The 16,639-nt window shown below is 47.2% G+C and overlaps 1 protein-coding gene across 1 annotated transcript in view; it reads right to left on the reverse strand.

The window, feature by feature from the left end:
• The window catches only part of CFAP46 (cilia and flagella associated protein 46), a 67,146-nt gene that overhangs the window by 38,912 nt on the left and 11,595 nt on the right, over window positions 1-16,639 (reverse strand). The window contains exons 11-24 of the mRNA XM_078602248.1: window positions 16,129-16,355; window positions 15,183-15,417; window positions 13,984-14,098; window positions 13,255-13,363; window positions 11,747-11,868; window positions 11,187-11,410; window positions 10,892-11,052; window positions 10,364-10,576; window positions 9,604-9,808; window positions 9,173-9,298; window positions 8,708-8,803; window positions 5,742-5,923; window positions 3,664-3,795; window positions 2,666-2,840 (exon numbers count right to left, since the gene is read on the reverse strand). Of these exons, the coding sequence (XP_078458374.1) occupies window positions 2,666-2,840; window positions 3,664-3,795; window positions 5,742-5,923; window positions 8,708-8,803; window positions 9,173-9,298; window positions 9,604-9,808; window positions 10,364-10,576; window positions 10,892-11,052; window positions 11,187-11,410; window positions 11,747-11,868; window positions 13,255-13,363; window positions 13,984-14,098; window positions 15,183-15,417; window positions 16,129-16,355 (2,322 nt within the window). The remainder of the gene's footprint in view (window positions 1-2,665; window positions 2,841-3,663; window positions 3,796-5,741; window positions 5,924-8,707; window positions 8,804-9,172; window positions 9,299-9,603; window positions 9,809-10,363; window positions 10,577-10,891; window positions 11,053-11,186; window positions 11,411-11,746; window positions 11,869-13,254; window positions 13,364-13,983; window positions 14,099-15,182; window positions 15,418-16,128; window positions 16,356-16,639) is intronic.

Consider the following 16,639-nt stretch of genomic DNA (forward strand, 5'->3'; position numbering starts at 1 on the left):
ATATATTGTCTCCGTGGCCCCTACGCCTTCGCTCCTATCTAGTCAGCCAACTACATAGGGAACGTCGTGTAGCAGTTACATAAGTTACCCAGCTGTACATAGTCACTTGTGGTTATCCATTATAATATCAGTGAGTGGGGCAGACCTTAATAGATTATAAGTATATAATTTAACAAGACAGTGCCTCTGAGTGCTATATTACAAATGTATTAACATCATCATCACCAACAAATTCATAAACAATACTCATCATCATTAGTGATGGTGGTTGATATCCACGGCTGTCACTATCCAGCCAGGTGGCTCAGCAATACAAAGAGCAGCTCGGAATCTGAAGATTGTATGTTCAAATCCTGGTTAGGGGAGAGGGTTAACTTGGCCATCATCCCTCCCTCTGGGGTTGACTAAATGAGTACAACTTCGTGACTTAAAGCTTTCGTGACTGCATGCATTCATATTCTTTGGGTCTTTCGGTAAAGCCACGTAGATAGAAAAAAAAAATATCACGACATTTCGATCGCAACACAAGCAAGCGTCATCAGGTGAAAAAATGTATAGCGGGAGCGCTATTGAGGCAGGGTGTTATAAAGGTTTGAGATGGGTGTAGCCCAAGGGTCATAAGCGAAGTGGGCGGGGCTAGAGATGAAATTTGCATGTAAATGTAAAATCGGAGAGCTGAGCTCCTCCACGACGACGAAGCTCCCGCTATAAAAAATAAACTTTCCCTGCCTCAGCAGCTCTCCCGCTATTTTTTCACCTGCTGACGATTGCTTGCGTTGCAATCGAAACGTTGTGATATTTATATTTTTTTCTATCTACGTGGTTTTACCGAAAGACCCAAAGAATGTGAATACAACTTCGTGGTGAATTCAACAGTGGTTGTCGTATGAATACTCTCCTCTGCCATAGGAATGTGGATTTTCCACCACTGGCTCAGGATTGTAAACGCTAAATAAGCATCAATGCCTCAATGCTCATTTGAGCAGGAAATTACTTTGAAAATCAGCATCTACTGTATAAGACATTTCCTTTGTACATTGCAGCATCAATTCAGGGCTCATTCTGGCTGAAAGGGACTGGCGACATGTGGTATCAATGACGACAAGTGTAAAACCTGTGACCGAAGTCAAATGTTATTTACCCTTGAAATATCAAGAGTAGCAAATTAATAATAATTTAATACTTTGGTATTTGCGCCATTCTTAATTTATGAAGAACCGCCATCTCGCATTCACATGCATTGCGGCTCTTAAAATATTGAGGTTTTTACCAAATTCTAAAATAGGGCTGTTCTTCTTTGGTTTTTTCGGTAAAGTCACGTATAAAGATAAAATAATAAATTAAATAATAGCATACGACGTTTCGATTGCAACACAAGCAATCATCATCAGGTATAGTGAAATAGCGACATAAAATCTAACCAGAAAACTATAGACAGACATATAAGCAGACAGATATCACCAAGATACATAGATCGAGCAACACAGAACCACTTCTACGGGGAAGTTCCAAGTTTACCTTTTTCTCTCTCTCTGGGTTTTTTGTTCTCTCTCTGCCTGTATATTTAGTGTAATTGTTTCTGTCTACACTCGTTTTTTGTCGTTCTTAGGTTCTGCTCTGTCTGTGTGTCTCCGTTCCTCTTGTTTTTATTTTTTGTCTTTCTTTGGAATTTTCACACTTAAATTCTAACTTAGCAATCTTTGAAATACGTAATCGACCAGGCTATGCGTTAATTGTGTGTTGACCGACTCTCTGTGTCGTTTTACATAACATTTCGATACTTTGCTAGGTTATTTAATTTAGTGTGTTCTTTCTCCCTCTAAGCCTTCGTACTCATTGACATGTACATTTTTTCTCTAACCCCCTCCCTCTCTCTGCCTCCGCCCCCCTCTGTCTATTTAAGGCCACCCCACAGAGACGATCACCCCTCTCTGTACCTGTGTTGCTCGCTCTATGTATCTTGGTGATATCTGTCTGCTTATATGTCTGTCTATAGTTTTCTGGTTAGATTTTATGTCGCTATTTCACTATACCTGATGATGATTGCTTGTGTTGCAATCGAAACGTCGTATGCTATTATTTAATTTATTATTTTATCTTTATACGTGACTTTACCGAAAAAACCAAAGAATAATTCCTGCAGTCACGAAAGCTCCAAAATTAAGGGCTGTTCTTGTTATTTTGGTTGCCGACCCCTGTTCTAGCACAAGGCTATATCACACAGCAAGGTGATATGTTTCACAGACACAGTCTGCAGCAGTTTTGCAGTTTGGGGAAATGTTTCTATGTGTAATCCCGATTGAGGATTATGTGGCGTAATATTTTAAATTGAGCAAATTTGGACCATGATGCCTGCACACTATGACCTGCTCTTTTTGAATGACCTCAAGGTATCTTTAACATCCACTGTGAAACAGACGGCATGTAGTTTTTTATTGTTAATATACCTGCAGTGTTAACTAGGGTGGCCTCCAGGATTAAAACCGCGAACCACTGCAACAAGCGGCAGACGTGCGCGACCACGGGGCCATGATGTTACAGCTCAAAGATGTCAGACTGATGGAAAATTATGAAAAACAAAAAAGCGTTTTGGGGAACATAACATTCGACAAAGGGAGGCCTTTATTCAGCAGCAATCAGAGCCTGGCCGATGTTGATGCAACACCTGCTGACGGAGCCGCTGGGAGCCGCAGGAGTTGCTGACGATGGTGAGGAGGGTGATGAGAGGATCACGAAGTGGCGCTCGGCCCAAAGGGCACGGGGCCACCGAAGCACAGACATTCCACATGTGCCGCACAGCCTGCAGCACCAGCGCCACGCTGCCTGCTTGTTCCCCAAACCTACAAAGACAAAGATTCTCCTATGTAGCCTACATATGCTATTGGGGCGAGTGCTGTTAGTGAGCACCTACTAAGTCCGGCACATCACAAAAGAGCGTGGTGTGGCTAGGACCACCTTATTAGAGAACAGCCCACAGAAGCGGATATCATAGACCTACCTTTCAGATCCCTTCAAGTGACCTATGCTTCATATACAGCAGACTGCAGCACTTTCCCACTCACTCTGCCACTGAGAGTAATGTTCATTGTATTACTATGTTATTTGATTATTATATTATTACACACAGGTGGACCAGGTTCAAGCCTCACTCTTATCTTTTTCAGGAGGGTTCCGCCAAGTTTTCGCAGAAGGGGGCGATGGTGCTATGTGTAATGACAATTGAGTAATTTGCAGGAAATTCTTTAACATTGGGATATTCTTCCAATTCCAATAACATTGTTTTTTAGCTATTAGAGGAAATCAGAGAGGCTGGAGGAAACCTATTCAGAACAGGGAGGAGAAGATACAAACTTCGCACACTCACACACTCCCACATGCACTCAGACCTACTCACTCACACTCACTAATTCACTCAAAGACTCACAAACACCCTAAAGCTGATATTTTAAATCCAAAACCATATTTCGAAAGTTTGTTTTTCTTGTGCCATTGTTGTTGACTGGGCTGAAACCATCAACAAACTACAATTGCGAACCTGGCTTTATTACAAGTCAGTCTACGTGAGTGTCTGGGTCAATGTGTAAGTCACTGGTGCTCGGACTGAGACCACCAAAACTCACTAGACTTCAGACCCCGGTTAAATCACAGGCTCTGTGACCGTACCGGGCGGACTGCAGGAAGGCGTCGGTGGCGAGTGTGAGAGCAAGGCTCCCACGGCCATGCCGGCGTGCCACCGCCTGACCCTGCACAGCTGCCGCGACACTCAGCAAGCGCCACTTCTCCTGCTGCCTGTTCCTGTAGCACAGTGAGACACACACAGCACGATTACACAAGTATAGTCAGCAAGCACCACTTCTACTGCTGCCTGTCCCTGTAGCACAGTGACACACGTAACATAGTGACACACACAGCGCATTGACACCCATGCAGCACAATGACATACTCACACACAGCAAGCGTGTGTGTGACATACAGAACAGGGGGAGATTATATAAACTCACACACACTCACACATTTACACACTCTACAGAATAGGGAGAGTACATACAAACTCCACACAAAGGCACCCAAGAGGAGAATAAATCCCAGACCCTTCTCACTTTGAGGCACAGGTGTTTACACATTGCACCAGGTACACATTTGAGACTGAGTCGACCTAGGGGAAGCCCAGGACTGTTTCAGATAATCGTCACTTGTGTTGGGCGTGAGTGGGAATCAAACTCGGGTTGCCGGGTTCGTAGTGCAGTGCGCTAATCGTAGCACGAAGTACAGTATTTAGTGAGTATTTATCTTACTATTTGTTGTCTAGGAATGTTTTCATAGGGATTTTACAGTTATTTAGTTTTTAGTTTATTTGGTCTAGTAGAAGAGTTCCACGCAGGTTCTGGTCTTGGTGTAACTAGCAGAGTTCCGCACGGGTTCTGTGTTTGAGCATAAGTAGCAGAGTTCAGCACGGGTTCTGGGTTTGGTGTTGTCTTGGTGTGGTCTGGGATACCGTAGTTGTTAAACACCTTTGCGAAGCTTGGGAATTGATGATGCAATTAGAGTTGGCAAACATTTATTTATTTATTTAAGGGACGCCACAGTGCTGAGATGTTATCTCCCTCACCTGGTATGCAGGAGGTCGGGAGTCCGACCCCGACCCTGATGCCTGTATATTTAGAGTTTGCATGTTCTCCGCGTGGTCGCGTTAATTTTTTCCCCGGGTCCTCCAGTTTTTCCCTCCACATTTATAAACATGCGTTTAGACTATTTATATTACATTTCTACTATACATGTGTAGTGGGCTCAAACGGACACTCAGACATACTGATTGGAGGCAACACATTTATTAAAACCAACGCGCTAACACAAAGGGGTAACTGCCCCTTTACCAGATGTTAACCTAGGGTGGTAGTCCACCGGGCTAACTACACTAGCTGCACGAGACGTATCTACAACGGACGGGACCCCAGCTTGGGTCCTGGTCCCTGGTTGGTCTTGTCTTGAGGCGGAGGCAGCACGTAGAGTCGTCAGGATCACAACAACAGGCGGTCCCACTGGGAGACCGGCTTTTATCCCCTGTGGCGGGGCTTGCTCCGCCCCTCGCCACGACCCCCTTCTCGAACCATCGAGGAGGATCTCTCCTGGACACGTGGTCCCCCCAGCCCCCCTTTTGGGGGTCCCCGGATAGACTCCCCCGGTCACGTGTCCTCCGGGGTCAACCAGAGTGCCAAACCCCGTTCCCGAAGCCGGCACCCCCCCAGCACCCTATCCTCTAGGGATAGCATTGCACCCAACGCAAGGTGCCACTGGTTGCTGTCAGTCCGTGATGACAGTACAATGTGTGGCGTGCCTTTGCCAGGCTGGCCACAAACACAGCGACATCCAGTGATGTCGCTACACATGTCAAAATGATAAGCCATTTTTTTGAGCTATCATATGTCACCAGGTCGCTTTTGAAAAATAAGCTAATACCTCAATGGGCTTTGTCTGGTAGGATGGGGATGAATCTAGATTTGATGATAGGAATGATTTCGTTTATTTGTATGTGCTTGGGTGATTTGTTTACTTTTCTTGTACTTTGCACTACGATGATGTTTTTGTACTGTTTTTTGATGTAACGTTCTTTCCCGCCCCAAATGGACATCTGTGAAAAGAAGCTTCATAGCTCATCGGATTCCTCCAGTATAAATAAATATTCTGATTCTGATTATCTCTGTGCCACCCTGTCGATCGGTCGCTTGCCCGTGTGGCCTTACCCCTTAAGAAGTCGGCACCGTTGCCCTGTGACGTTGGCCCCTTGGAGCCGCAGGGCATTGTGGGAGGCCTGCAGGGCGAGGGCCTCGTGCTGATTGGTCAGAGCCAGGGTAGAGATGCGGGTCCACAACTGCAGCTCCACCAGAGGCTGTGTCCACTCACAGGAGGCGGCCTGATCGCTCACCTGCATCAGAAATACAAAGATCCCCCTACATTGCTGGGGTCACAAAAAAGATCTCCAAAATCCTGATTAAACACAAGATCCAGGTCCGTTTCAACACAGTACATAAAATCCGTGATCTGGTACCGTCTGTAAAAGATGTGGTTCCAGACATACAGTACCCTGGTGTCTACAAACTAAGTTGCCTCTGTGGTAGCAGTTACATTGGGGAAACCAAACGACATGTCTCGGACCGCATCCGTGAACATAAAGCTGACCTGAAACACGGTAGGACAAACACCTCAGCCGTGGCAGATCACTGTTACAACTCAGTGGGCTCACATGACATTGACTTCTCCAAGACAGAGGTTCTCTGCAAGCCATCTGGCTATCATGAGAGATTCGTTCATGAGGCGATCCACATATACAAACACAGAGACAATTTTAACCGAGAAGATGGATTCTGGCTTAGCAATCATTGGAAGGACGTAATAAACCATTTCGATACACATTAGGGTGGGTAGAATAATACATAGTGTTATGTTGAAATGTATAAGGTATAGGGTGGTTTATAGTAATACAGTATATAATTTAATGTTGGGTTTATCTATGGCAGTATATAGTACGGTATATGCTCGTGTGATGTAAGAGAATAAAGTTTAGATGGAAGCATATTATATAATTTTTACGACGTAGAATTGTAATGTATTACTTGCTGTTAGTAACTCAGCTTATTGTAGAGTATAGTAAGTATACTGATGGTGCTATGCAGTTTATACTTTAGTTTTTTATGTAGTTTATACTTTAGTTTTCTACGTGGTTGTTTAGTAACTGCAGCTACATATCAATAACATTCCTTTCCTTTGTTAATGCTACTCCCTGCACCCCCCCTTGGTGCTGCTGATCCTGCATAATGCATGGGCATAATATGACTTTGAAACCCCCCCCCCCGCCCACCTCCTACGCATTTTCCATGAATATGCTAAATTCCTCTTCATATGCACATTCTTTTTGTTAAGGCGCTCTTCCACCTCCAACCCAGTTTATATATAAGCTCCTAGCTTGGTAGTGTCTCATTCTTCACCTGAAGACGGCTGCTTGCGTTGTAGCTGAAACGTCGTGAGAATTATTTCATTTTATTATGTTTTATTTTTATTATTTTATTACTTCCCTTCTACGTGACTTTACCGAAAGAACCAAGAAGATGAATCCCCCATATAGCCTTTCATAGACTGTTGGTACTAGGGTAGGTGGTCGGCCACATTCTCGGACACATTTGTGTCTCCATTGCTGATGTTTACACACCGAACTAGGTACTCATTTAAGGCTGAGTCAACATAGGGGAGGCCCAGGATCAGGTCAGATATAATAAGAATAACGATCTTTGCATGTACAGGCAGTCCCCGGGTTACGGAAGGTTTAGGTTCCTGAGAACGATCCTTAACCCGAATTTTCCCTATGTCAGACACTGAACCATTTTTTCCCCAAAATCAAGATAAAATCCCATAGCTGGAATAGTTGTACCTCTCCTACCCGATTACTAGTTCGTTTTCTCTCAGTACTGTATCACGCCATCACCCATTTTCTATAGCAACCTCTATCATATCACTGTACATACGCTCTGCACTTCCTATGATTCTTTAATTTCATTGAATATACGTATACCCTAACACTATCCATAATTAAAACAATGGAATATATACTGTATCCAATTGTTTATGAATAACACGAAACATTTTAATTTTAATTGTTAACAGAAAGCAGTCACTTCCGAATGTTTGTTTATCGTGCATTAGGCTAGACCTAGACTTCTCCGATCATTGTTGGCTGAGACCAGAAGCAATCGAAGTGTAATTGTGTTAAATAAAGTACATACAGTAAATAACTCATGAAATAAACTTAAAATTAAGAAAACCAGCAATACAAATATGGGGGGGGAAAGATAGTTCTAAGCATAAATAACAACAATAACGTAACACTACAAAAACTTCCATTTACCTTAAACCTTTCCAGTCACTATTACAATACAATTAATGGTGATATTTTTTTATTTAAAGCTTTCGTGACTGCAGGGATTCATATTCTTGGTTCTTTCGGTAAAGTCACGTAGAAGGGAAATAACAAAACAATATAAATATAAAACAATACAAAATAAAATAATTGTTTTTAATAAAGTACACACAGTAAATAGTTTTTTATTGTTTTATATTTATATTGTTTTGTTATTTCCCTTCTACGTGACTTTACCGAAAGAACCAAGAATATAATGGTGATATTACAGTGAAAGTTACGACACGATGTGGCGGGTACAGTATACACATGGTAACAATGTAACAGTGTGACTGAGAGTGCAGAGCGGCTACGCACCATCGCCTTGGGGAAGATGCTACCTGCCTTACAACTCGCTCCGCGGTATTCATCCGCGACCTCACCACGCTGCACGACTTGTGCTTACGTAATTAACGCAAATTTTCCTCGTTTTTTTTTACATGATTTATGGGAGCGTTATCCTTAAAGTTGGATTTCCATAAGTCAGGTCTTCTGCAACCCAGGGACATACTGTACTGGGCACTCGCTTAAATGCCTTTGCATCTCAAAGAACCTTGCATTACATCTCATCTCAACTACTCAAAGGGCACCCCCAGTAGCAGCTGTCTCGGTGCAGCAGACGGTGACTCGGCACTGCATAGGCAGCTGAGAAGGAGCGATCGGTATATCCTGCTTCTCTCTTCTGATGTTTGCGTTGTTGAAAACTATACATCAAATATGCAGAGGCTGCAGGTGCAGAGAAGGCCATGCCATTGTCACCTCAGTGAGGGAGGGGCAGGGTGGGGAGGCGAGTCCACACGGGCTGAGGCTGTGGGCCTCCAGAGCAAGCAGAACGCGCATCACTGCACTACCACCCTGTAAAAAAAACACATCAACACACATGCATTAATACAAAATCCAACAGGTGCTTGGCAAAAAAGTGGCGGTGACCTCATCACTAAAATATTGCCAGGCTATTTGTGCTTGGAAATCATGGGCAGAAAATCATGGGATAGACCCAGGTGTTATGATTTAACGGACATGACTGGCATATGCACCACCTGTGCTCCTCACTGTGCCAAGCTGTTGTGTTCTAGCTGCCTGGCTCTCTGCTTATTGTTGTGACGTTGCTCCTCCACCCTCTGTTGTTGATGGAGGGCGACTGCCTCAGACTGCCCAGTAGCCTCAAAGTTCACATAGCCTGGCACTTCACAGTAGTGTCCTGTGCGTGTGCGGACTGGCCACCTGTGTGGGAGGGAGCACAGGTGGCTGCTGAAGTCCCAGTTTGATTCTGGCCCAGGCTGACAGCAGTTGCCGAGAGGCCGAGCCCTCCGGAGACACACTCGTCATCTGCAGCCCAAACTCACACACCTGCACACACAGACAAAAATACTCCTTTTAGCCTAAACAGACTGTTGGGGGAAGTGCTGTTAGTGAGCACCTATGAAAGGTCGGTACGATCCACGAGGGGGTGACGATTTCAAGGGTAAGTTGACCTAAGGGAGACCCAGGGCCGTTTACAATATACATCACTGATGTTAGCCGTAACTGGGAGTTAAACCTTAGTCGCTGGATTTGTACCGCATTGTGCTAACCACTACACCTCCACTCCATAAACACCCTGTCTTCGGAAGGCATACCAAAGTAGATCGGCACATTCACACCACTGATTATACCTCCAGGGCTTTCTTCAGCTGAATCAAGGCCTCAGGACTGATTGCAGGGCCCCCTCCCTGTTGCTTGTTGCCACCCTGTTGCTGCTTCCTGGTTGCTGCGGAGGACACGGGGGGCACGGGAGGCATCGGGGGTGCTGGGGGCAGCCAGGTGGAGCACATGCCTCGTGCCACAGCGGCACAGAGCAGCCCCAACAGCTCAGGGTCACTGAGTGAGGTGAGGGGTAAGGGGGCACGGCACACAGGGAGGGGAGCAACATGTGGATGAGAAATGTATGAATACTTGGTGGCAGGAGTGATATTGGAGTCAGTGATGATATTGGTGCTAACAGTGTTGATGATGACGATGGCGGTGGTAGTAGCAATGTTGCCTGCACCTGTGTGTCTCTGTATGTGGATCTGTGTATCTTTGTCTTTATGTATGTGTATCTGTGTGTGGAGAGGGATAGCGTTGCGGTTAGCGCACTTTGCTACAAACCTGGCAACCTGAGTTTGATTCTCCTTCACAGCCAACATTAGTGGAAAATATATGAACCGGTCCTGGGCCTCCTCTAGGTCAACACAGTCTTGTATGAGTATCTCGTGAATTGTCCATCAATGGAAAGACAAAGGTGGCCGAGCGTGGTGTCGGCCACCCACCACCTCGTTTGCCGTGCTGGCCTTCATCTACCCGTACTTACAGCACTTGCCCCAACAGTTTGTTAAGGCTATAGTGGGAATTGTTGTAGTTGCATATATGTGTGTGTCTTTGTGCTGCCTGCACCTGTGTGTGTGCGTCTCCCTGAGCACGTTCAGGCCGGTGGTGAGCTGGTCCAGCACATCGCCCTCTCTCCCGGACGCCACCAGCGGAGCCACGTGGTTCCAGAGCCGCACACCTGCTCCCATCACCACAGCAACGTCGCCCAGCTCTGCGCCCAACCCCGCCCCCCGCAGCAGGCAGCCAATCACGCGCTCTGACAGCTCATGCAGCCAGTCGCTGGGCAGCCAAGGCACACAACATTCATTTATTAATTCATCTCTCTGTCTCTCCGTGTCTCTGTCCCTCCATATCGCTGTTTCCCATTGTCTATCTGTCTCCCCGTGTCTCTCTGTCCCTCGGTATCTCTCTTGTTTGCATGCATCTCTCTCTGTCCCTCAGTATCTCTCTGTCTCCCTGTGACTCGATGTTTCCTGGTTGCTTGACATGAGATGTCACGTAAGGTACTTTGAGTTGCTACGGCATTAAAGCAAGCGCCATATGAATGCAAATATTATTATGAACATCGGTACGGTTGGCAATTGTGGCACTTACGTGTATGTCTTCCAGTCGGTCAGCTGGTCTGGTGGGGAGCTCTGCTGGTCTGGTGGGAGGCCCTCGTGCCCTGGAGGGGGCCCTGGGACCACGTACTGGGCAGGTAGAGGAGGAACCTCATACAACCCCACTCCTTCTCTCCTCAGTAACTCAGCCGTGGCCTGGGGAGACACAGGGCCATGTGCACCTTTATCCCTGCATTGACACTCTTTTATTAATATGCTTGTTTACCCAGACAAACCTCACTGAGTCTCAAGGCTTTTTTATAGAGGGTGTTTCTGTGTCTGAGCCTCACCTCTGCACACATGAAGTTGATGTTGGCTAGTGAGGTGAGCACCTCGCGATCGGACTGAGCGGATAGCACAGACTGCTGCTGCCCCGACGCCACCTCCGCCACTCGCTGTTGCTGCTGGGGCTGAGGGTCTAAGCGGAGCTGTTGCTCCTGCTGCTGCGATTGTGGTGCTTGCTGCTGCTTGGACTGTGGTTGAGGTTTTGATTGGGGTCCATTGCTTTCTTCCTCTGTGTGTGAGTGCGCACACACATACAAATGCATGCACACACACGTGTATATACAAACCACACACATACACACAAGCATAAACACAAACCACACATGCACAGATGCATCCAATGAGAGAACAAATACATGAGCGAGTGAAGAGTAACTAAAGGAGTGAATGAATGGGTGAATGAGTAAGTAAATGAGTGAATGATTAGGGAGCACATGGACAAGTGAATGAGTGACTGAACGAAAAAGTAAATGAATACATGAGAGATGCAATAACTGAATTAGTGAATTAATGAGTGAGTGAAATTGACTAAGGGAATAAATGAGTGAATGAATGAATGAGTCACCAGGCAGCTGGGCACGCCACCGCCCGTCGTCATAGAGGAGGCAGAAGCGTGTGGCGACGCGGCTCACGTCCCACACGTTGTGACGCACACACAGCGCGGCCAGCTCTGCCCACAGGTGAACACTATATGCAGGGACACGCACAGAGACACACGCACAGACTTACACGTGGATAGCATCGTAAAAATACAAAGATCCACCGTATAGCCTTAACAGACTTTTGGAGCAAGTGCTCTGAGGGAGCACCTATGAAGGGCGGTTCGAATCCAGCAGCTGCCCTGGATAATACTGGGGGTGCATTAACCGTAAAAAATTAACCCGTAAAAACAAAGTTTTTCACTATAAATCCTTTATATGCGTGGCGGCTAGAGTCCTCTCGTCCTCTGGCTTGAGATGGCTGCCACATATGGGTCAGATGATTGCCTGCCACCATTAAGCAATTGGTAATTAAATATAAAAAATAAATTCCTAAAAAGTGTACAAATTTGGAAAAAAAATTTCACGAAAATTAATTGTCACGCACAACGAGTCTGTGTGCAAAATGTCAGCTCGATTGGATCACGGGAAGTGGGTTAAAAAACGACCGAAAGATTTGAACGGTCGTAAGCGCGCAAGCAAGCAAGTAAGTGAACTTAATATAAAGGATTTAAAAATACGTGCCGTTTGCTTGACAGAGGACGTTCAAGATCCCATGACGTCAAGAGTAGGCCATTGTGTACTGGTGTCATGGTCCAAATTTGCCAAAATAGAAAATTTTACTTGGCAGGACCCTCCTGAAAAAGTCACAAGGCTCAGCAAGGCTTCCTGTATAAACAGATGTCATAATATGTAGCCAACCATGCTAATCGCAGGTGCGGGACACTAATCGGATGAACAGGCTTCTGTCAGTCCACTACTGGATGAAGCCCCTTTCCCCCTCACCACACTCTATGGGTCGTGGGAATTGATTGACCATACATCACCAGACTGGTCACTGAAGGGTTGCCAAATTGGGGGCCCGTGATCGGTTCAGACATCACTCGCTGCTGATGACAGCCATTGCCGGGATTTGAACTCAGGTCTCTGGGTGCTTAGGGCTGCACACACCGCCGTTAATGTATGGCTGCGGGGGAAGTCCACAATTGTTTGTCACATGCCTCTCCTCCCTTTGGTGAACTCCAACGGAATGCGTTCGATCCCCTACGTCCTCGAAAGCTCAGCAGGATTTAAGTAACCTCCAAAGATCTGCCCTGACAGTATCCCACCGTCCGGCTGAAGGTCTTCTCTTCCACCTTGGTTGCTAGACTTGTGGACACCATTCCAATGCCTGTGTCAGGAACTGGCCCTCCCCTGTCCTGCCCCGTTGTAGCTACGACACTTACCTGCCATGTTCTTTTGCCAAAAGCCTAGTTGCTTACCCTATTCTCCTTCATCCTGCTTTAATTTTCGAGCTGCTTAGTTAGTGCCCAGATAACCCCCCCCCCCCCCCGCATTCATGTCTCCGTGTCTCTGTGTCTTTGTGTCCTCTCACCGGTCCCTCTCACGATCGGGGCCGATGGTGAGCAAGTGACTCGCTGCCCTGATAGATGCCTGAGCATGCAGGCGTGCCCGCTCAGCCAACGGTCCATCACTGCTCTCCGCTGCAACACAAGGACAAAGATCCCCCATATAGCCTTTAACAGACTGTTGGGGCAAGTGTTGTTAATGAACACCTGTGAAGGCCAGCACGAGAGGGTGGTGTAACCAGCACCATGCATGACCACCTCTGTCTTCTCAATGCTGATATTTACGCACAACAGGTACTGTACTCATTTAAGGCTAAGTCGACCTCGGAGAGGCCCAGGACCAGTTCAAATATTCGTCACCGCGTCGGTGGTTTCATAGCGAAGTGCATTAACCACTACACTGCCACTCCACCCACACAAAGACAAAGACGCCCCGTATAGCCTTTAATAGCCTGTTGGGGAAAGTGCTGTTAGCGAGCACCTATGAAGGCCGGAACGGTACAGGAGTGGGTGGGTGGCCAGCACCACGCCCGACCATCTTTGTCCCTCCAGTAGCGATGTTTACACACCGCGCCAGGTACTCATTTGAGGCTGAGTCGATCTAGGGAAGGCCCAGGACCAGTTCAGATAATCGTCACTGGTGTTGGCCGTGAGCAGGAATCGAACCCGGGTCGCTGGGTTCGTAGCGCAGCGCACTAACCGCTACACTACCGCTCCCCACACACACACACGCTCACACACATACACACACGTACCTCTGTGAGGATTCTCGGCCTCCAGCACTTGCATGAAAGTGTCAGGAGCCAGAGCTCTCCCTGCCTTGATGAGCAGAGCACGAGCGCCGCTGGGCAGGACAGTAATCCCCGCCATCTGCACGTCACACACAACATAGCACCGCCCATACCCTCACATTTGCTCTCATCTTCCCATCCTTTGTGGCCCATTGACTTTTGATCATTCTTGTTATATGTATACATGTATGTTGAACGTCTTTCGCACAGTACGTAGTCAAAGGTGCGTGGAAAGGACAAAAAATAAACACAAAAAGCAGATCCAAAGCAATGAGTAAAAAATATGGAACGCTGGTGGTAGCATGGCCCAATGGTAAAAATGCATTCGCCGCCTTTTTCAGAGGGTTTGTGGTTCGAATTTGGCAGGCCGTCCTGGTTATTACTGCGGGTGTATTAACCGCAACATACTACCCACTGTCTGCTTCACAGTGGACTTCAGAGATCCCATGATGTAATTTGAAATGAGGAGGGTATTGTGTGCCGGTATTATGGTCCAAATTTGACAAATTCAAAAATCACCAAATCCAAATTGAAATACACGTAGCAATAATCATCCCCTAACTTAAAAAAAAACTTGGCGGGACCCTCCTAAAAAAGATTTGAAAGATTCATGGTCAACAAACCCCCATGATAGCATGTCGTGGGGAGGCTTTTATTTAGAAGTGGATTAGTAAAGAGCTGTAATTTATAAATCTATATATATAAAAGGGAAATTTGGCATGTGGGTGTTTCCAGACTGTACACCATGCAAAAAGTATAAAAGTAGACTTTTGTATATATTTTTTTGGGGGTGGGGGGGGGGAGTGCAATTTATGGATATATTTTGCACGGCATCCCTCTGGGGTTGATAAAATAAGTACAATATTTTTGGGGAAGCCAACGGTGGTTGTCCTATGGATATACTCGATCCTGCCATAAGAATGTGGACTTTCTGCCACTGGCTGTAAGCAGGAGATGAGCACTAGCTCAGTACTCATTTGAGCCAGAAACCAGTTTGACTTTTGACTTGTATGCCACGTGTTTGCTTTGTGTGTTGTGTGCTGTGCATGTTTGCTGTTGTACAATGTGCATTGCTGTAAGTTGCAATAGATTGTGTGAGGCCCACTCACTCTTACACACACTATCTCTCACACTAACTCCCTCTATCACCCTCCCACACACACCTGGTAGATTATAGTGGCTGCCTCCTCGATGGAGGAAGATGGGAGGGAGTTTGCCGCACAGCGGTGGCGATGGCGCTGCAGGGCGGCACGGGCACGGTCTCTGTGGCCGGCGCTCGGAGCCAGACGTTCCGCCTCCAGCAGGTGGCGCTCTGCGGAGCCAGAGCCACGCACTACTTGGTCCTGCTCCATCTCTGCTAGCGCCCAGTGTAGCTGCCAGCGCAGGTCGTGCAGGGGGCTGACAAAGACAAAGATCCCCCACATAGACTTTAACAGGCTGTTGGTCAAGTGCTGTTCGTGAGCACCTATATGAAGGCCAACAAAGCACACGACGGGATGGTGTGGATTGCACTATGCCCGGCCCTCTTTGTCTCACCAGGTAGTCATTTAAGGCTGAGCTAGCAGAGGGGAGGCCCAGGACCGGTTCAGATATTCGTCATCGAATGTTGGCCGTGAGCGGGAATTGAACTCGGGTGGCGATGGTTCGTAGCCCAATGTGTTAACCACTCTGCCACCACTCCCCATATGCAAAGACAAAAGATTCCCCGCATAACCTTAATAGACTTTTGGGGCAAATGCTATTAGCGAGTACCTATGAAGGCTGGCATGGTACACAAGGGGGTTGGTGGCCAGGAACATGCCCAACTGCCTTTGTCTTCCCAGTAGTGATGTGTCCACACCACATCAGGTAATCATTTGAGGGAAAACGAGGGCCAGTTCGGATGTTGGTCACCAGTGTTGGCTCACACTAGCATTACCAGAATTGCAATTGAACTCGGGTCGTTGGGTTTGTAGGTGCAGTCCGCTAACCACTGCACCACCCCTCCCCACGTGAGTGCACCTCCGATTAGCACGATTGGCTACATATGGTGCGAAATAAGTTAAATATACATACATAAGCACCTACATGCATTCACATGACAAGCGCACAGTGTGCTCGGCTCCGCACCTCTGGGCCTCCTGCAGGCGCCGCGCGGCAATTACAAGGGCCCCGCACACACGAGAGGGCATGCTGGGGAGGCCAAGCAGCGGCACAGAGAGGTTCCAAAGCGCTGCGCTCAGCTCCTGCGTCACCCGGGCAGCATCGGAGGAGGATGCGGCAGCCCCCGGGGCACAGCGCCCATCCACGCCACTCTGCAGCACGGCTTGCAGGCGCTGCACGGCCGCCAAGCGCACCTGCAGGGAGAGAGAGATTCATTCATCACGCATAGTCAGTGAAGGACCGTTGCGACAAACGTCTGACCTCTTGCGACAGCATTCGCATTAACTGCTCTTGCTGCCATACACCGGCGTCTCGAGTAATTTGTTTGATGCACGTATAACGGGGGCGACCACGGAGGCAGCGCCATTCCTTTGAGGGTGGCAGTCCACTTGGAACGAGAGAGGGCAGTTAGATGGCTCAGCGGTGGCACGTTCGTTCGCCACTTGATTCACATGGTCTTGACTCGAGCCCGGTGCCC

Source organism: Lampetra planeri, chromosome 1 (assembly GCF_965212315.1).
Source record: "Lampetra planeri chromosome 1, kcLamPlan1.2.h2, whole genome shotgun sequence".
Taxonomy (NCBI): domain Eukaryota; kingdom Metazoa; phylum Chordata; class Hyperoartia; order Petromyzontiformes; family Petromyzontidae; genus Lampetra; species Lampetra planeri.